This window comes from Aquarana catesbeiana, linkage group LG06, assembly GCF_042186555.1.
Source record: "Aquarana catesbeiana isolate 2022-GZ linkage group LG06, ASM4218655v1, whole genome shotgun sequence".
NCBI classification, from domain to species: Eukaryota; Metazoa; Chordata; class Amphibia; order Anura; family Ranidae; genus Aquarana; species Aquarana catesbeiana.
Window position 1 is genome coordinate 281812410 of NC_133329.1, and position 21429 is coordinate 281833838.

Below are 21429 nucleotides of genomic sequence, written 5' to 3' on the forward strand. Positions count from 1 at the left end.
TTTTCTTTGTACTACAACAAGAAAACCAATAAACAGACTGAAATAAAAAAAATATATATATAGAGGGCTTCCCCAGTGAAGATACGTTTGGTTTCAGATGGACTTTAAGGTCTCCTCCAAAGCTTCAATTCATATATGTAGTGATATAAGACTAGAAAGCCTATCATACTCATTATAGTGCAAATGCTTTCTGCATAGGCGTGCGCACAGGGTGTGCAGGATGTCCCTGGGCACACCCTAATCACCCTGTGCACTTTGGTGTCTTCTACCTCCAGCCCCGCTGGCACCGCACATGGTGCTTACATTTTCTTCTACACATCCCACCACTGTTGGACAGAGAGACAGAGTGCAGTAGAAAGTGGCAATGTGTTTGTGTAAGCCCGCTCGCCCCCTTCCTCCTGCAGCCACCACTCAGCCAATTAGCAGCAAGAGTAGGACACAATATTCTCTTCCTGTGCCTGCCCAGCAGTGTTTGTGCCTCAGAGAAGGAGATGTGTGGGTGGAACGTTTGAAGCCCAGCAGCCAGAAGAGGAAAGGCGCAGCCTGCGATCCATCTATCCACTGTGGGTGAAGTCTCCCCCTCACTTCTCTCTTCTGCCTCCCAGGGACTCTGATGTAAGGGGGTGTTCTATTAGAATACCGCTACCCATCAGAAAATGCAACCAAAGTGACGTTCTATCGTGGCCATCTTGGTACACCCCTCACTCATCCACAGTAAGATTACAGTCAGAAGGCGATAAGCGGACATCTTTTTACACCCACTGAAGTCTTGCATTTCACACTTGTTTTTACCAGTAAACTCAGCTTATATAGTGAAATACAGTATTTGAAAGTCTGTGACACTGTTTTGATGTTGAATTTTAAAATCAGCGGTGTTCTGTCAGATTAGCAAACCTGTGAGATCAGCAGGCTTGCCGATGCTTTTAAAATTCAACATCAAAACAGTGTCACAGACTTCCAAATACTGTATTTCACTATATAAGCTGAGTTTACTGGTAAAAATAAGTGTGAAATGCAAGACTTCGGTGGGTGTAAAAGGATGTCCGCTTGCCGCCTTGTGACTTTATGCTTACTGAGGACGAGTGCTGGTGGACCAAGATAGATGCGACTGATCACCACTTTGGTTGCATTTTCTGATGGGTAGCGGTATTCTGATAGAACAGGGGCTCTGTGGACATTGGAGTAGATTTAAAAACATATATATAAGGTATTGCACTCACACGTATCTGTGCTCATGGTGTGTGCAGTATGTGCAGATGTCTATGGCTCCTCCAGCCCTGACGTGCAGTCAAAGCCTCCAAGGCCAGCGCAACGCCTGTGCAGTACAGGGGTGACCTTATACGCCGAGCGGAACTTTCTCGGTAAAACACCGGCAACTCGATAGCTTCACGTAGCTATGAGGAAGACTTCAGGGTGAAACGCATTAGCATCTTTTGGATTTTGCTATTGCTGCTGTGCAATAATAACTTTCTAATCAAGAAGCTATGATGCCCTGTGTTTGCCTATACAGTTTTTTGTTGCTTAGAGCGCATTATCTTCACATGCCCCCTATTCTCTTTTCCTACACTTCCCAATAGGATGGATAGTGTTTTGTTTGCCACAGAGATAGCTGGGAAAAATGTTACTGATAAGAGTTCGGCACAAGCAGAAACCACAGGAAATTATTAGCTCAGATTTCTGCCAAGATCAATAGGGTTTTTCTTTGCAGTTATTAAACAGAATAAGGCTGCATTCACACTATAGCAGTGCATTTACAAAACATTCAATTGTTAACCAGGAGAGTGGGAGAATGGAAGGGATACAGCTCCTTAGACGAACTGAGGACAGCACAATGTTAAACAATACAAGCATTCTCATTGTCAATACTGATGACATAGTGGGTGGTGGAGTGGGAAAACAAATCAAAACATCCAGAATTTTCAGATTCTTCTCATTTTTCAGGCACTCATAATGCTGTAATTGCTTAAAAAAAATATTGACCAGAGGGGCCATGAAGTACATGAAGTATTCAAAGTAATGCCTTTGGTCTGGTGACAGGATCCCTTTAACACTAGAATACATTAAAAAATATATTATCAAAACAGGATAGAAGCCAGATTTATATTAATTTATTTTCTTTACAGATATTAGTTAAACAAGTTTAACAAATTAAATAATGTTGCATCTAATGAAAGTCCATGATTTTTTTCAAAGATCCAACTCTGGAATTTGGGGCTCCCCAGCTGCTATATCTTCTGTATTCCCCAGGTTTCAAGAAGTATTGGTTTCCCCGAAAGCCAGGCTCCTCAAAGAATATCCAGTAGCCCTCAAGCACATTACAGGACAAAACATCATGGTCATGGAAGCTTTCATAGATGTTAGAGCAGTCATTTTGGTATTCCTTCATCTGACCACGAAAGTCTTCTCTTTCATACAGTCTTATTCTGTAAGAACCACGATGCTATAAATAAAACATAAAAAATATATTTAGCTCAGTCAGGGAGTAATTGCAAACGTTTGGCCTGGAGGGCAACTTCAGCTCTCTATGACCAATTCACCTCACATATTAATGCAATATGAATATTATATTTGAATGCTCAACACAAGTGCCTTGAGCCAGTTTTGCATTATTGTAGAAACCAATGGCAAATTATCCAAATTTGTGAACTTAGTAACTGCTTTACCAGAGGTATCTGTCACATTTCCAGAAACATTCATGGGTTGGATCTGTAGACCAATACTCAACTCAAAAAGTATTCTGGACCTTATTTTTGACACCCTCTTCTGCCTAAATCAGATATGATGCATGTATACTTATTGTTTTTTAATGCTACCATATTACTAGAGGATGCTACCACATTGCAGGAAATTTGTGGTGGCTATTTTATCAGATAGGCTGTTTTGTTGAAGAGGCTGCCACACAAGAGATTATTCAATTAGAGAGATAATTCCATAAGAGATTGTAAGAAACGGTTCCCCATAAAAAAACATTATACAATGTCAAGACTCTGCCATATGAAAGAGATTGCCATTTGAGAGATGCTGCCATATGGACAAAATTCCTTATCTGCTGTCTTACAGAGACTAGGAAACTAAATTCATTATTGGCTTCTTGCATTTTTTTTGTTTCAGAGCAGCAAGAGTTCTCAGCTCCACCTACCATCGGGGCAGTTTTTTCCACTGGGCACGCTGGGCAGTTGCCCGGGGGCCCCACTTGCCTGGAGGGCCCCATCCAGGTCCTATCCTCAGTGCTACAATCTGCTGCTTAAGTTGACTGACTGCACTGGTTGCTCACTTGCTAGAATCGCCAGCCGCCCGGCATCTAGCTAGCAACCAGTGGTGTCAGTCAGAGGCTGCAGCCGCCCCAGCATTCATAGTGTGCCGCGGCCACCCCTAACGGCTAGTGAACAAGCTCCACCCACCTCTGCCATGTTCTTCAGACAGCGTGGAGAAGGAGCAGAACGGAAAGACGGCCCTGATTGATATCGGCGCTGCCTTGCTGCTGTGAGTGACACACTGTACTGCACCAGGCCAGGGACCTCAAGTAAATCTAACACTGTCTACTTAAGTAAGTTCAAGTTGTGCATCAAACACAGCCACTGTCTGTGTCCCTCAAAAGCTGCCACTGTGCCCATCAAACACAGCCACTGTGCCCATCAAAGCTGCCACTGTACCCATCAAACACAGCCACTGTGCCCATCAAAGCTGCCACTGTGCCCATCAAACAGCCACTGTGCCCATCAAAGCTGCCACTGTGCTCATCAAACACAGCCACTGTGCCCATCAAAGCTGCCACTGTACCCATCAAGGCTGCCATTGTGCCCATCAAACGCAGCCACTGTGCCCATCAAACGCAGCTACTGTGCCCATCAAACCCTGCCACTGTGCCCATCAAATGCTGCCACTGTGCCCATCAAAAGTTATATTGTCCAAACGTTGTGTTAATGTTTAAACACTGATTTTGTTGGAAGTACCAATAAATATAGCCTTATTGATAATTTGCATTTTTATTCTCGTGTGTGATTGTGTAGACAGGGCCCCAGTGCACTGTATTGCCCGGGGGCCTATAATGCTCTTAAGATGGCCCTGCCTACCATCACAAGATTGTAAATCTATATTTTTTATCTTATGAGAGTGCATTACAGTTACATGTGAATATAAAAGAGGCAATTACAGGCTGAAGATTGATTGCAAGAATAACTTACCAGTGGGATTGAGTGGCAAGATCTAATAGAGTCATTCAAACCCAGCCAGCTCTGGTAGTCAGGATAATCTCCTTTCTTCAGGTAATATTGATGTCCCATGTAGTTAGAACGTTCATAGATCACCCAGCAGCCATTCTCTACACGGATTGAATTGCAGCGCGCAAAGTAAAAATGCAGATCTGCATTGTCACCAGAACTTTCATGGGACTTTCCCTGAAAGTTCCTGTCCTCATAAAAAGTAATCTGCAATAAAAATTGAAAACAGAAAATGAAGAGTTAGGAAAGTTACATATTTTAATAACACTTTAAATAACTTTGTTATTGTACAATGTTATAGCATTTTTGTAAATTTTGTATAAAAAATAAAATTACACAGGTGTCCAAATCTCTGTGCATAACTTACAAACTTTGCAATTTTATAACCCATACTTATACAAGCAGATATATAATGTAGAAATAAAACAGATGATTAAAGTATATCTAAGTCCATCAGCACAAAGATTAACATATTGGAGCTGACCAGTCCTCAGATGCATTGGCTGCATTCGTTCTCTTTATTTCAACCTAAGTACAGTACATTACAAGCAGAAAATACCTGTTGATCCTACCTGCAATCCAATGTTCAAACAATGTTATCCGCATTCCCATCTATTTTCTGTAAACTACAGACCCTTCATGTCATGGAGCTGGGGAGATGGGAAGTGTTCTGTTGTCCTATTACACTTGCTGTCTAATGCCGCGTACACATGATTGGACTTTCCGCCAACAAAATGTGTTTTGTTTTTTCTGAAGGATCAGAGAAAATGAAGTTCAGTGCTTCCAAGCATGCGTCGAATTGTTTCCGAGCATGCGTAGGAATTTTGCCCGTCGGAATTGGTACAGACGATCGGAATTTCAGATCGAAACTTTTTCCGACCAAAAAATTGAGACCCTACTATCAATCTTTTGCTGGCTGGAATTCCGCCAGCAAAAGTCCGATGGAGTATACACACAGTTGCATTTTCCGACCAAAAGCTCTCATCGGACTTTTGCTGGCGGAATTTCCGATATTGTGTACGCAGCATAACTGTCTGAAATATAATAAATGTTGGTTTAGATACACTTTCTGGGCTCATTAACACTGCCTTCATTTACATACATCATAGTGGGGTTCATTTACTAAAACTGGTGGGTGCAAAATCTGGTGCAGCTCTTTATAGAAACCAATCAGCTTTCAGGTTTTTTTGTCAAAGCTTAAAGTGATATTAAAGTCTTATTTTTTTTTGGTTTAAAAATAACAAACATATACCGTACATACTTGAGTATAAGTCGAGATTTTCAACCTTTTTTTTTTAGGCTGAAAGTGCCCCCCTCGACTTATACTCGAGTCACCGCCGTCTGCCTACATGATCAGCGTGTCATGCAGACAGACGGCAGCCAGCGTGTGATAATACCATTCGGAGGCTATTCCAGCTTTCAAAAGCCGCGCCTCCTCCTCGTCTGTGATAGGCTGAACACTCCATTTCCCAGCAGTCAGTGTACAGCCTATCATGGACATTCTCTCATCCTCATCCGTGGTATGAGAATGAGAGAATGTCCGTGATAGGCTGACCGCTGACTGCTGGGAAATGGAGTGTTCTGCCTATCACAGACGAGGAGGAGGCGTGGCTTTTGAACAGTGGAATGGCTGCCGAATGGTATTATCACACAATGCTGATCAGTGGATCAAGGAGGCTGCACAGGACACAGGTAGGCTGCACAGGGACACAGGACACATGCACATGCACAGAACACAGGACACAGGGACACAGGACACATGCACAGGACACAGGACACATGCACAGGACACAGGGACACATGCACAGGAAACAGGTAGGCTGCACAGGATACATGCACAGGACACAGGTAGGCTGCACAGGACACATGTACAGGACACAGGGAGGCATGCAGCTGCAGATGGGCATAGTCGACCCTCTTTTTCCACTTACAGTAGCTGCTGCATTTCTCACCCTCATCCTATACTCGGGTCAATATGTTTTCCATAGTTTTTTGTGGTAAATTAGGGGCCTCGACTTATATTCGGGTCGACCTATACTCGAGTATATATGGTACTTACTCACTCTGTGTAGTGGTTTTGCACAGAGCAGCCCAAATACTTCTCTTCTCATGTCCCTCTCCAGCATTCCTGGCCCCTCCCTCCTGCCGAGTGCCCCCCACATCAAGCAGCTTGCTATGGGTGCACCCAAGCCAACAGTGGGAACCAATGGTGCTCGCTGTTGTCTCAGCCAATGAGGAGGGAGAGTCCTGGGCAGCCGAGGCTCTCGTGCAACATCGCTGGATCGAGATGGGGCTCAGGTAAGTATTAGGTAAGTGTTAGGGGGGCTGAGGGGGGATGCTGCACACAGAAGGTTTTTTTTATCTTAATGCATTAAGATAAAAAAAAAACCTTCTGCCTTCTGCCTTTAGAACCACTTTAATTGAACAAGCTGAAGTTAGAAACGAATGGCTTCCATGCACAACTGCACCAGATTTTGCACTTTCCGGTTTTAGTAAACCAACCCCACTGTGTCATGATATTGTCAAAATGTGCAATCAACGTTGCCATTATTAAAATATTAACCACTAGCTGACCAGCTCACGCAGATATACTGTGGCAGGTCGGCTCTCCTGCGCGAATTGCTCAACGCATACCGCAGGAGCATGCCCGCGGGTCCCGCAGGCTTGTTGTCCGCTGGCAACCTGCGATCATGGTGAGGAGAGGCAGAACGGGGAACTGCCTGTGTAAACAAGGTGCCTAGTGACATGACAGAGATCTACTGTTCCCAGTGATGGGGAACAGTGATCTCTGTCACGTTCCTGGCAGTTCAATCCCCCCTACACACCCAGGGAACACACTTAACCCCTTGATTGCCCCCTTGGGTTTACCCCTTCCCTGCCAGTGTCATTTTTACATTGATCAGTGCATTTTTATAGCACTGTAAAAATGTCACTGGTCCCCAAAAAGTGTAATTTGGGGTCAGATTTGTCTGGCGCAATGTCGCAGTCCTGTTAAAAATCGCAGATCGCCGATAAAAGTAAAAACAATAAAATAAAATAAAAGTCCCTAAATTTATCCCATAGTTTGTAGATGTGATAACTTTTGAGCAAATCAATCAATATACGTCTATTGCGATTTTTTTTGCCAAAAATATGTAGAAGAATATCGGCCTAAACTGATGAATACATTTGTTTTTTTATATTTTTTTTTTTTTTTGGATATGTATTTTAGCAGAAAGTAAAAAAAAAAAAAACATTTTAAAAAAAATAGTCTGTCTTTTTTTGTTTATAGCGAAAAAAGTAAAAAACGCAGAGGTGATCAAATACCACCAAAAGAAAGCTCTAAATGTCGCATATAGATTTTTTATTGGTCTCTGCCGGAATCATGGTAGCGTGGAACAGAAGGAAAGGCGGGTCATTATGAATCGTGTGATCATTGAATTTCTGAGTGACTGTCTTGACTGTCGTCCAAATGTGTTGCAGTAGTGGGCAGGACCAAAAGATATAGAGGATTCCCCTTATCTGTCTGGCATCTCCAGCATCTGTCTGAGGTTGTTGGGAAATACTGGTGTAGTAACTGAGGTGTATAATACCACCTGGTCAGGATCTTGTAGTTGGTTTCTTGTAATTTCGTACAAATAGATGACTTTAAGGAGAACCTGATAATGTTTTGTTTTTGGGTGTCCGTGAAAGAGTGCTGTAGATCCGTTTCCCATAGATGTGTCAAGTCCAGTTGTTCTAGTGGGGTGTTAAGCAAGGTGTATGCTTTTGACAGTACTTGAGGTAGGTCTCCTGCATCTCTACAATCATCCTCAAATGTCGTTAGAATACAGTCAAATTGAGCTGGGTTTGCAATTGAGTGTAGGAAGTGATGTAACCGTATTGCTCTCAAAACGGGAGTTGGAAGTGCCCTATGTCACTCGTCAGTGATTGGATGGAAAGACAGTGATTACCCTCTAAGAAATGCAAGGCACAGCCTCTACCTGACGATAGAAATGCCCCATACTCTGATTGGTCGGGTCCAGGGGAGAACGCATGGTTGCCTAGGATTGGGAATAAAGGGGAGTGTCTAGAGGAGAGAAAGGTTGTAAGTATAATTGTCGAGCCTATGCGGAGTGTGGTGCCTACAATAAGATGAGATGTCAGAGTGGAAGGGAGTTGGTTGTAGCACCACGCAGCCCCCTTCAGAGGAACCACTGTCTGGGCACACTCTAAATGCGTTCATAGTTTGGTTTTTTCATGTCGATTCCAATCAATAATTCTCTCTAAGTGCACCGCTAGGTAATAATTTTTTAGGTCTGGGGGGGCTAGTCCTCCGTAGTGTTTCGGCAGTGTAAGGTACCCTCTGCGCAGTTGTGGTTTTGTGCGTGACCAAATAAATTTAGTGAAAAGTGAATGCGCTTGTTTAAAGTATAGGGTTGTGATCTTGACCGGTAGTGCTTGAAACAGGTATAAGAACTTCGGGAGAATACACCTGTCAAACCAGGAGTGAAGTCCCTTGTTCCATTCCTCAAGCAACTCTCGTGTTATGGTTAACAGGGGTGGGAAATTCAGTTCAAAAGTACGTGTCAGGTCACTTGGGATAAGGGTTCCTAAATATTTAAGGAAGCTGTCTGACCATTTAAATTTGAACTGGGGTTTCAGGGAATTCAGGCTATTTGGTGTCATTTTAATCCCTGTTGCTGCGGATTTATCAAAATTAATTTTTAGATTGGATATATTGCCATATCTGTGAAACTCTCTGAGAAGATTTTGGAGGGATACCACAGGGTTGGTTAAAGAAAACAAGAGGTCATTTGCATAAGCTGAGATCTTGTATTGGGAATGACCTACAGTCAATCCCATTATGTCGGGGTTCGAGCTCATAGTACATAGAAAGGGCTCTAGAACTAGGCCGAAGAGAAGGGTTGATAGTGGACATCCCTGCCTGGTACCATTTGAGATGTTGAAGGGATCTGAGAGGACTAAATTAGCTTTAACCTGAGATGTTGGAGTAGAATAAATATTGGAAATCCACTGCAACATTTTATTTCGCAGGCCGATGTGTTTAAGAACGTAAGACATGAATACCCAATTGACACAGTCGAAAGCCTTCTCAGCGTCCGTGCTTAGGAAGATGCATTTTAGTCACGGAGGCCACATTAATCAGATTGAGCACCTTGGTGGTGTTATCTCTCGCCTCTCGTGAGGGGACAAAGCCCACCTGATCTAGACGTACTATATCTGTCATGTGTTGGGATAACCTATTGGCTAGTATCCTTAAAAAATGCTAAATATCTACATTCAGGAGGGATATTGGTCTGTAGCTGCTGCATGCATTTGTATCTTTACCCTCCTTAGGGAAAAGGGAGATGTAGGCTCTCATAGTATCCCTTGGAAGGTGTTCCCCTTCAGTAAGAGCATTACATAGTTTCACCATATAGGGGCCTAGAACTGGTAGGAGGGATTGATAGTACTGCAGGGTGAACCCATCAGGACCCGGTGCTTTGCCTGGCTTCATCCCTTTTATTGCACATTGCAGTTCCTCTAAGGTGATGGACTCATCCATCTCTGCCCCTATCTCCTCAGTAAGTTGGGGGATACGGGATGAGGTAAGATAGTCCTCTATTGCAGTTTTGTTGGTTGCATGACCTTTTTGTGTCCCAAGGGTAAAATAATTTGGGGTATGTATGTATGTAGTCTATGTTGTCTAACCGCTTTAGCCAGTAGTTTCCCACATTTGTTGCCAGATTCATAGGAGAGCTTCCGACAGAGTTGTAATGCCGCTTTAGCTTTATAATGCAATAGGTCCACTTTTTGTTTTCTAAGGGACAACAGTTCCGTTTCTAATGAGGCTACTGTGGTGTGTTTATGTTTCGCCTTTACTTCACGTATCTTATATAGAAGTAGATGCAGTAGTCGTACTCATTCTTGCTTGATGTGTGCCCCATGCTTAATTAGGACCCCTCTTATTACGGTCTTATGGGCTTCCCAAAGTATACCTGGGTCACAATCTGTAGTGTCATTTGTTTGGAAATAGTGTTTTAAACCATTCATAACGTCAGTTGGAACTGCCAGTGTCTGTAATAAGCTTTTGTTTAATCTCCAGAACCTCAATCTGGTTGTCGAGGTTGACAAGAGGGTGTAGCGCATAGTGATAGGTGCATGGTTCGACCAAGTGATATTGCCTATCACTGGGTCATGTGCTACCTCTAGCTGACCGTGGGGGACTAGGAAATAATTGGTTCGTGAATATATTTTGTGTGGGGATGAGAAGAAGGTATAGTCCCTCTCCCCAGAGTGGTGGAGTCTCTATACATCTATTAGTTGGGCTTCGTGTAGGTCCCGCGTAATGCGCTTGTGAACGCTGGTTAAAAGTGAGGAGAGACCGGACAAGGTGTCCACTGAGGGGGCTAGGGGTACATTAAAATCTCCCCCCACAATCAACTAGCCTTCCTTGAAGTCCATGAGCAAGTTCAGTGTACTGTGCAGAAATCCATCCTGTCTATCATTAGGAGCGTAGACAGTGGCCAGTGTCACCAGTATGTCCCCTATTAGTCCCTTAATAAACACATAACAGCCTTCGGTATCCACCAGAGTGTCATTACATGTATCTTCCCCTAAAAGAGTATAGATACTCCTTTGGATTTGGCTGCTACATTAGTGGAATGGTAGGGTAAGGGGAAGTAGCGATTCCTAAGGCATGGAGGGGTACCCGATCTGAAGTGTGTTTCCTGTATTAATGCCACATCAGCTCTGGCTCTTTTAAGATCATTCAATAGCATACAACATTTTTCTGGTACATTTAGACCCTTGGCATTCAACAAAAAAATATTAATGGAATCCATCGTACCCGGGTCTAGGGAGGGGGGGAGGGGAAGGATAGATGGGTAGGAAAAGGTGGGTGTGTGAGGGGGAGGAAGGGTTTATAGAGGAGAGAGAGGGTAGAAGAAGAAGAACAAGTTTAGATCAAGAGAGGTGAAAGTGGACAGTGTGAACTGTCCTTTCTATTACTAAATACTAGTGAACAATTTTTGCAAGTTTATGCAAAGAAGCACACTCCGGTTACCACCGAGTGAGGTGCTTCAACCTAATGGGGAAGAGGTTAGATTCTGACTGAGGGGAGTCTTCCCGGTCTTGTGCAGGCCCCCATCCCTAAAACATAACTTCAACATTTACTCTAAAACGAAAGAATACTAAACAGAACATAAAAGTGCAAATCCATTGTCATGTAAAACTGTGGAAACAATTAAATCTAGACTACTGTATAAGTAGCAATTAGAAGGCGGTGTAGATGTCATTTCAAATTGTGTCCCCCCTTCCCCCACGTGCCATTATCACTCCATTCTGGTGTCTCAGTATGGCAGTGTTACGTGGATAGTTGGGTGAGGCTGTGACATACAATTAGATATGTTTTGTCCCCTGGCGGTGGGAGTCCACGTCCGCACTTGCGGGCGTCTGAGCTTGTTCCACACCAGGGATCATGCTAATCCCTATGTCCTTATATAGGAAGCGACCCCCCAAAGGTTATCATGTCCTCCCAGCTGGGTGGACCCGTGTCCACCCGCACCTTCAATGATGTGCCACAAGGGGGACGACAGGGTCCCAAAGCTCTCTCCATCCCACCTTAGGAATAATCCTTGTCCACCCACAGCTATCAATCTTACCATGTGGTATCGCCTTTTGCTAGTCTGGCTCATCATGGGGGAAGTCCGCAGACACGTGTACAGGACACATTGTGTATAGATGGGTACATAAAGCTGTCCAATCCGTCATGCACTGGCATGAGAGGGGGAGGCAAGAACTAAAAATATTAAGGCCTTAAAAGCTTTGCGGAGTGGGGCTGACTGTACTTGCCGTGTTGGTCCCCCACGATGTCCAGACCCCAGCAGAATAGACACATAAACATCTATGTTCTATACCAGCCTGCAGGAAACAAATATTGGTTAGTTACTGTCCTCACTGAGATCTTTGCAGGAGGGTTACAGACCCCCTGCCATGGTAAAGTACAGTAAGCGTGGGTCTGGGGTGCAACCTCAAAACAGTAAGGCAGGCACACAGACATTTCTGGTGTGGTGGATGGGCCCCTACATTTCAAAGAGGGGCATGGCTTAGGGGCTTGTCAGGCTCCAATGTGTACAATCCAGGCAGTCTCATGGAACGTCAGGAACCTTAGCCCAAAAGTTCCAGTGGGGGCCGTTAGATTCCCGCGGGGTTGGAAAGTTCATCCCTGTTTTATCCCCAATACTCAATCTAAAGAGGCTGTGTCACCCGGTAAGGTCCAGGGGGTGGGCACCAGTCCAATCAGTGTATGGGATAGCTTCCTCCCTCCCTGGGTGACCTCCCACCCCCATAATACCAAACAACCTGATGTTCCAGTGGTCAGCCTAATTGCTGACTAGGGAGAAGGGGCAATAGGGATGTGTTATCCAGGCATCAAACAGGCAGGAGAAAGAACATGGTGGAGAGAGGGGTATAAAATCAAAGGGGGGCACACCAAAGGGGGGGAGCGGGATCAAGGTAAAACTGACATTAGCTGTGGATACATTAGCTCACTGCTGTGTCAGCAGCCGTTAGGTCTCCCTGGCCTCCTCCGTTGAGGTAATGTGGGATCTGCGCTGCTCCTCTGTGGTCTGGGTGAGTGGGCCCTCCTCTGACCTGAACCGCCCAGGCAGGGGGGTGAAGCACTGGATCATTTGGAGCCAGTCAGGTACGTCCACTGGGTCAGCTTCCATAAAGGCGAACAGTACAGAAAGTTCTGCCAGGGAGTGTAGAGTGAAGAACTGCTGGTCCTTCCGGAATGTCACCGATATGGGAAAACCCCATCTGTATGTGATGCCAGAGTGTTGGGCTACTTCCAGCACAGGTTTCGGGAGTGCTCGCCATTGCAGGGTTGCCCTGGATAGATCAGATAGGGTCCTCAATTTCCTCCAGCTGTAGTTGTTGTGAGAGCACTACCGCCACCTGGGAAGTTTGTACAGTCTCCACCGCCAGCATCCGTTGCTCCAGTTCCGTCACCGCCGATTTCCCTGATTCCATACGATCCAAGAGTGATTTAATGTCTTTTTGGACTGCCGATATTTCCTTGCTATGGGATGTCTCTAGCCTTCCGACAAGTGACTCGATGTAGGACCTCCTCGGCAGGGTCTGCAGCAGCGCTCTCAGTTCCGCTTCTGCCCTCAGAGTGAGCAGTGTATGGTGAGGGTGCATCGAGTCTTGGGGATCTGACCGGAGCACCGCCGGGGTACCGAAGCCCTCCTCAAGAGAATGAGAGGTCATGGGAGAGGTAGTAGTCGACTCATGTGTCGGCCGGGCATCATGGCGTCCTCCATCTTGGTAGCCGGGGGGGGCTCCTGAGTGTTGGAGAAGTAGCAGTGTATTTCTCCGCTTGCTTGTGGTTTGGGAGATGGCTTGTTTCTGTTTTTTCCCCTTCGTTTCCCATCAGAGTACATGCCAGGGAGTACCAGAGTATAATTGCTGAGATCAAGCTGGGTAGGCCGGGACGGACCGGGAGCTCCACAAGCACACATCCTTACTCTGTCATGTCCAGACCACACCCCGGTTAATCAATATCAATAGCTCTATACTCACCAAGGCTGTGTGTTGAGAGAAAATGCAGCATGCTGTATTTTGTGGGAGTTTTATCCTCCATAGTAACTCAAAAAAATATATTTTTCTTGTTTATGTATGTGTTTTTTGCTATGTGAAGTGTGTATAAGTGCTAAATTAATCAGGTAATTAAAGGCTCTAAAATCTAGTTTATAAACATTTTTGCATTGCCTATTTTGACATTTTAGACCCTTTTCATGCTTACTAATCATCTATATTTTCTAGATGTTTTAAAGTAAACCTTCCCATTGCTCAATTCTCTCCATGTGCTGTCTAAAATGTTAGATGGAGGCAGGATAGGCTTCTCTGAAGAGGAAAGTTTTCAGGGATTGCCTAAAAGTGGATAAATTTGGAGACAGTCTGACAGATTGGGGTAGGAAATTCCAGAGGATGGGCGAGGCTTGGGAGAAGTCCTGGAGGCGGATATGGGAGGAGGTGATGAGGGAGCTAGAGAGCAGGAGGTCTTGGGAGGAACGAAGAGGGCGATTAGGTTGGTATTTTGAGACTAGGCTAGTGATATAGCTGGTGGCAGAGTTGTGGATGGCTTTGTAACTTATTGTTAGTATTTTTAATTTAATTCCTTGGGCGAGTGGCAGACAATGGAGGGATTGGCAGAGAGGGTAGCAGACACTGAGCTGTTTGTGAGGTGGATGAGTCTGGCAGCAGCATGATGGACGGAAGGGGGGATAGTCTTTTTAAAGGTAAGCAAATGAGGAGGGAGTTACAGTAGTCAAGGTGAGAGATTACCAGGGAGTGAATCAGGAGTTTTGTGGTTTCATTGGTTAGAAAAAGACGTAGTTTAGAGTTGTTGCGGAGGTTGAGGCGGCAAGCTTTGGAGAGTGATTGGATGTGGGGCCGAAAGGAGGGTTCAGAGTCCAGGATAACACCTAGCACGCTGACAAGTGGGGATGTGTGGATGGTTGTGCCATTGCTCTTGACAGATGAGTCAGGGGAAGTGGCACGTGGGGGAGGAAATATTTTAAGCTCGATTTTGGACAAGTTGAGTTTGAGGAAGTGGTGTGACATCCATACAGATATGTCTGTTAGCAAGTTAGTGATGAGTGAGGAGACTGATGGAGTGAGTTGAGGGGTGGAGAGATAGATTTGTGTGTCGTCAGCATAGAAATGATATTGAAAACCGTGAGAGGCTATCAGCTGATCCAGAGAAGAGGTGTAGATTGAACTTACACTTACACTAAGTTACCCTCTATCGCCTCCTTCTCCCTCCTCTACCATATCTGGGAGTATCTAGTTTTGGCAGGTATCCGTTCCCACTTTCTAGGCCTAGGCGACCCGAATGGACTTTCCCCCCATCCGCAGCTTTCTTTCACACATCACAGTTCCCAGGTGGCCATTCACACAGAGTAGCACTTCTTGTTCATGCGCAGTGGGAAGCTGGCTGTGAAGCCACAAGGAATCACAGCCAGCTTCCCACAGTTAATGTTACCTGAAGATTGGCAAGGTGAGTGTCTGTTTATTAAAAGCCAGCAGCTACAGTTTTTGTGTCTGCTGACTTTAATTTTTTTTAAAACCAGGCTGGAGCTCCTCTTTAAACTAAAATGCTTTCTGTTATTAATCCCCTTCCTGCCCGGCCTTTTGTAAAATTACAGGCAGACTGGAGCCCTGTTGTTCTGGGAGGACGTCATATGTCTCCTCCCAGGATAGCAGGCCTCGCTTCTGCATGATCTACAGGTACAATGTGATCACTGTGGCCAATCACAGCAGATCACATGGCAATTGTACACAATAAAAGGCTTTGATTCATGCCTTTCATTATGTACTATTATGATGAGCTATGTAGTTGGTCACAATGATCGGATGGTGCAGACAGGCCCAGTCACCGCCGATCTGTACCATGTAGCCAATCACAGCTAATTACAATAGTAAACACTGAATGAACAGTTTTCATTCAGAAAACATGGTTGCTCATAACTGTAAAATTCACAGTTACTGTATAAGCAATCATAGTGTGAAAAAAAAAATCTGACAAACTCCCCACTGTACTACAGTGTTACCATGGTAACACTGTATTGCTCTAGTCATTGTATGTAAAAAAGTATTATTATTTTATTTTTTTTGCATATACTGTCACTGGTTAGTGTCCCTGATCACCGCCACACTAGTTATATGATGACACTGTACTGCAATGGTGACAGTATGTAAAAAAAATATATAGATTTATGTGAAAAAAAGAAATTTTTTTAATATTTCTTCATTTTCCAAAAATTGTGACAAGAAATGACAACTTCAAAAGACTCACTATGCCTCTTGCTAAAAATCTTTGACTGTCTGCTCTCCAAAAAGGGGTCATTTGGGTCATATTTGTACTGTCTTGGCATTTTTGGGCCTCAAGAAATGAGACCGTCAGTACATCAGGATTGATCAATTGTTAGATATACAGTATATACCATAGTTTTCTGGACTCTATAACTTTCCTACAGACTAAATAAGATACACTGATTTGAGTGGGGCCAAGATAAGCACAGTGATGATGTGCTGAGCTTGGTGCACTTTACTGAGATATCACACAGACCACAGACACTGCGCCTCCCACTGCGCTAAAAAAAAAAAACAATTGCAGTACTGCACACCTGCGAAATGCAGTGGTGTGAACTAGGCACTTGTCCATGTGGTGAGACAGTGCTTAAATAGCCGCCCAATGTAGTCCCATTGCATTTGGTGTGAAATAGCCCTAACAGTTGGGAAATATTAACTGGAAGAATTTGTCTGTAAAGATTATGTACTTTTTTTTACATTTCTTTAAACCAGTAAATAACAACAGTTGAGAAGACACCCACACACAATTTGGTGCCATTGAGCAAAATAAATGTAATAATTATAATAAAAAGAGGCATTTGCCTGTACATTACTCTTATGCCGCGTACACACGAGTGGAATTTCCGTCGGAAAAATCTTGGATGGTTTTTCTGACGGAATTCCACTCAAGCTTGGCTTGCATACACCCGGTCACACAAAAGTTCGCTGAACTTTCAACCGACAAGAACGCAGTGACGTACAACACTACGACGAGCCGAGAAAATGAAGTTCAATGTTTCCGAGCATGCGTCGAATTGTTTCCGAGTGTGCGTAGGAATTTCTTGCGTCGGAATTGGTACAGACGATCGGAATTTCAGATCGGAACTTTTTCTAACCGAAAAATTGAGAACATGCTCTCAATCCTTTGCTGGCTGGAATTCCGCCAGCAAAAGTCCAATGGAGAATACACATGGTCGCATTTTCGGACCAAAAGCTCTCATCGGACTTTTGCTGGCGGAATTTCCTCTCGTGTGTACGGGGCATAAGAAAGTATTACAGTGAAATACTCCAATTTTTTTTTTAGGAATAAATGGAACTTCTGTCATATTTTTATTGTTTTTTGTGCCCCCATCAGGGAGCTTTCCCTTTATTATCTGTTCCAGAGATAAAACAATAAAGGGAACAGAACCCCCCCCCCCCCCCCCCGTAAAATGTGGAAAGCTTACCTTTTATCATTTGTCACTAACACAAGCATTTCCTCTATTACTGTTCTGATAAAATCTGCAAAATCTTGGTTTTCCCTTTCTGCCAGATTACAGTGGTCACCAGGACAAAAAAATATTAAAAATAATAAAAATTTACTTTACCGTGTGATGTCTTGAAATAAAAATGTATTGGAAAAAAAAGAAAGAAACAGCAATAAAAACTTGACAGTGGTTTTAACCTTCCACTATATTATCTAGAACTAGAAAAAAATACTGAAGCTCTGCTTTGATAGTAATTGGAAAGTGTTAATGTGTCACTTTTATATATGGCCATATGTAATAATGTATCATTTGACAGAATGAGACTTCAGTAAAACACAAATTCTATTTACCATTTAACTCTATACTGTAGATACTGTGTAGTCAAATTTTTATCTTAGTCACTACTTATTCACAACGTTTCTAATACTATTCATAACTTCCTATATATGCAGACCTATTTGTTGCTCCTTTATAAATTGCTGCAAAAATGGCAAACGAACAATATAAAAAAATTGAAAAAACATCCCTGAAAACGGAACCTGCCCGAAGACACAATTTTGGTATAAATAAGACCTTGGTGTGTTGTGTGGAAGCTAAAAATGTAAAATATGTAGAATTTATATAAAAATAAAAGAATAACATTACCTTGCTCATGGTTAAGGGACAGCTCTTCTAAATGGCCTGTGTTTTCATAGAGTAATTCTAACCCTTTTATATGTATCAGGCCTTTGAGTATATTTGCATATCCTAAACACATGTATTCCCCCACCCAATCACAATTAAAGTGCATTTTACATAAACTTTTTTGTATACTACTGTACGACTGTACATTTTATTGGATGCTATTCATTTAGGGTTTACAGAACTAGCTAGATCAGCACAACCTTTATTATGTTACACTCTACCTGAACTGATAGGGAACTATCTGGCAAGATGACAAAATGACTATGCTGTTTACCTGATTATTTTCACATTAATATACTGTATAGGCTAATAAATTCTGTAAACCATAAAAAGCAGCAAACCAAACATGCTATAGATATAAGATTAGTTTTGTTTGACAACACTACCCAAACACAGATATTTACTCTTTTATTTTTTCCCTCTCTCTCTTTGTGTATGCATGTACACACGCATGCAGTATTCACCTCTACAAATGTTTTATAAATTGCCAAAAAAAATGTATGCACAATAACTCTGATTTCAATGAGTTAGTCTTTTGCTGTAATTCCAGATGCTTCACTCATTCAGAGACACAATAGTTGAGCTGACTGCCCAGTTTGCTTTCTGCAGGTCATTCATGCATTTAAACAGTCCACTGGTCCCTTTACCTCTAAATGCATGGATACTAAATTAGACAAAGGTCTAGCATAAAGTTACATGTGTCTGTAATAGACTTACAGACCAAAAACACCATATCTACAGCACAATCTGCACTGCTGAATTTTAATTTATCGATGTTTCTATATTTATCACATCTCATATATCTGAAGGGTATCAGAGGAAGGTATTAAAGTAGAACTAAAATCAAAACTTTGTTTTCATTTTGGACCCAGTAAGATTTAAGATTAAGTTTTTTTTTCCATCTGGGTCCCATAAGGGAAATTTCTCTTCATTTTCTGTCCCGTAGCCAAAACAAGAAGCTTTACGAAATTCGTCAAACATAAGGAAAACCCAGGGTGTCACCAGGGTCAGTAGAACTAGCGTCCCCATTGGAAGATTTCCCCTTTGTTACTGTCCTGGTATCAACCCAAAATTTGCGATTATAATGATAATGGTAAACAGAACAAATAAGAAGGTTGAACCTCCCTAAAAGGGACACAGACAGCAATAAAAACTGACAGGTGTTCTAATTTCCAAAAAAAATGTTTGCCCTTAGTTACACTTAAGTATGGTCCTGACTCCTGAGATAGAAGAATTTGAGTTGGGTGTGCTCACCTTCTAAACAAAAAACAAGGTTATAAAAATGAGCTAAAACTAGTGGAGCAAGTAGATTAAATGAATCATTGAAAACAAATAGAAATACAGAAGCACAAAACCCCAAAGTGTAGTATATTAAGCAGAAAGCATTATTAAATGGATAACATTGCATGGCATGTGCTAAGCATAACAGTTTGTGTTGCCTGGAAGCTGGGAGTGATATAGTGTGAAACAAGCAAGGGTATGGGAGCACACTTGTGCTGGAATAAAGGTGCTGTCACTGAAGGAACACTGTCACCAATGCACAAGCCTGAAAATGGTGGCCACCCGACATAGCTGATGTTCACATGCACAGTAGGATACAGGAACGTTTCCAAGCTTCAAGCTTCTTCCTCAGTGAAAGTGGCTTTATTCCATCACAAGTTCACTCTCATACAGGGCCGTCTTTACCGCTGGGGAAAATGGGCATCTGCCCAGGGCCCTGCCATTGTTGAGGGGCCCAAAGCAGCTGCCCCTGGAGCCTGTGCTGCCCGCCGGCTTTTTTTCAGCCGGAGTTCCTCCACCTCCGGGATCCGGCGCTGGTTGCTGAGCTGCCCGTTATTGTCACTGCTCTGCTTCTGTATTTACAAGTGACAGCACTCTCCTCCCGGTGGCCGTTCACATTCCTATCTGCTCTGCAAAACATATCCTCGATCTCTATGAGAGACCAGAGAGAACAGAGGAGGGAGGGGGCGGGGGATGTACACAGGCAGAAGCTGCTTCAAGCCACGGTCATTCAGCAAGTTACAGCTGCTCTTCTGCAGCCCTGCTCTGATGTTATTTAGCTGGTGAGGGCTCAGGATGTGCTCAGTACTGAAAGGGGGGGGTTGATGCCAGAGGAATGCTGTGTATTGACGGGGGTGAGCTCCAAACTGGAATCTGGGGAGAGGAGAGCTCTGTACTTGCTGGGGGGGACTTGGATGTACATAACACACCCCTAAATTCTGCACTCCCTACACAGACCCCCTCTAAATCCCAAACTACCTACACAGATCCCCCTAAATCCTATACTCCGTACACAGATCCCCCTAAATCCTGCACCCTGTACACAGCTCACCCCTCAATCCTGTACCCCCTATACAGATCCCCCCCTAAATCCTGCACTCTGTACACAGATCCCCTAAATCCTGTACTCCGTACACAGATCCCCCCTAAATCCTTCACTCGGTACACAGCACACCCCTAAATCCTGCACTCTGTATATAGCTCACCCCTCAATCCTGCACTCTGTACACAACTCACCCCTAAACTCTGCACTCTATGCTCAGCTCACCCCTCAATCCTGCACTCCGTACACAGCTCACCCCTCAATTCTGCACTCTTTAAACAGCTCACCCCTCAATCCTGTACTCCAAACTAGTCATTTATTTCTGGTAGCCTGTCCTCAAGGATACTGCTCCTATTGTGCTCTGTTCCTAGCTGCACTCAGTTAACCTTCATAGCTGTGTGTGCTCTGCTCATTGCTAATAGCAAGTTCTAGGAATTTTCTGTCTATTGGTGGGTCCCCTCACTGCAACCAATAAGTAATAGGTAATGATGCACAGTAACCTCTAGCAACCAATCAATGAGCAGTAAACATGTAACCTCTAGCAACCAATGAGTGAGCGGTAAACATGTAACCTCTAGCAACCAATGAGTGAGTGGTAATCATGTAACCTCTAACAACCAATGAGTGAGCGGTAAACATGTAACCTCTAGCAACCAATCAGTGAGCTGTGAGGATGTGCAGTAGTCTCTAGCAACCAATCGGTTAGCAGAAATGATGTGCTGTAACCTCTAACAACTAATCGATGAGTCGTAATGTTTGCTGTAACCTCTAGCATCCAGTCAATGAGCAGTAATGATATTCTGTAACCTCTGGCAACCAATTTCAATTGCTGCCTGACCTGATTTTAAGTAGGGGGGGGGCCAAAGGCAATCTTTTCCGAGAGTCCAATCAATATTTAAGACTGCCCTGCTCTCATACTCTTGTCGGTGGCCAAGGCGGGGGTCCTCCTGGCTGCCAGGCGACCCAGACTGTTATGCCTAGCACATGCCATTTTTTGTGAGTGCAAATCTATATCTATTCAATAAATACTTTCTTCTTAATATACTACACTATGGGGTTTTGAACTACTGTCTTTCCTTTTTGTTTTCCATGATTCATTTAATCTACTTGCATTTGCTTTTTAGTGATTCAA

The 21429-nt window shown here is 43.6% G+C and overlaps 1 protein-coding gene across 1 annotated transcript; it reads right to left on the minus strand.

The window, feature by feature from the left end:
- Nucleotides 1-2137: 2137 nt before the first annotated feature.
- Nucleotides 2138-17992, minus strand: LOC141147754 (gamma-crystallin 2-like). Its single transcript, XM_073634937.1, has 3 exons — nt 17936-17992; nt 4185-4427; nt 2138-2440 (listed from the first exon to the last, which is right to left on the minus strand). Exons 1-3 carry the CDS (start codon nt 17942-17944, stop codon nt 2165-2167), a joined length of 528 nt encoding a protein of 175 aa, XP_073491038.1. The 5' UTR covers nt 17945-17992; the 3' UTR covers nt 2138-2164.
- Between the last annotated feature and the right edge of the window lie 3437 nt (nt 17993-21429).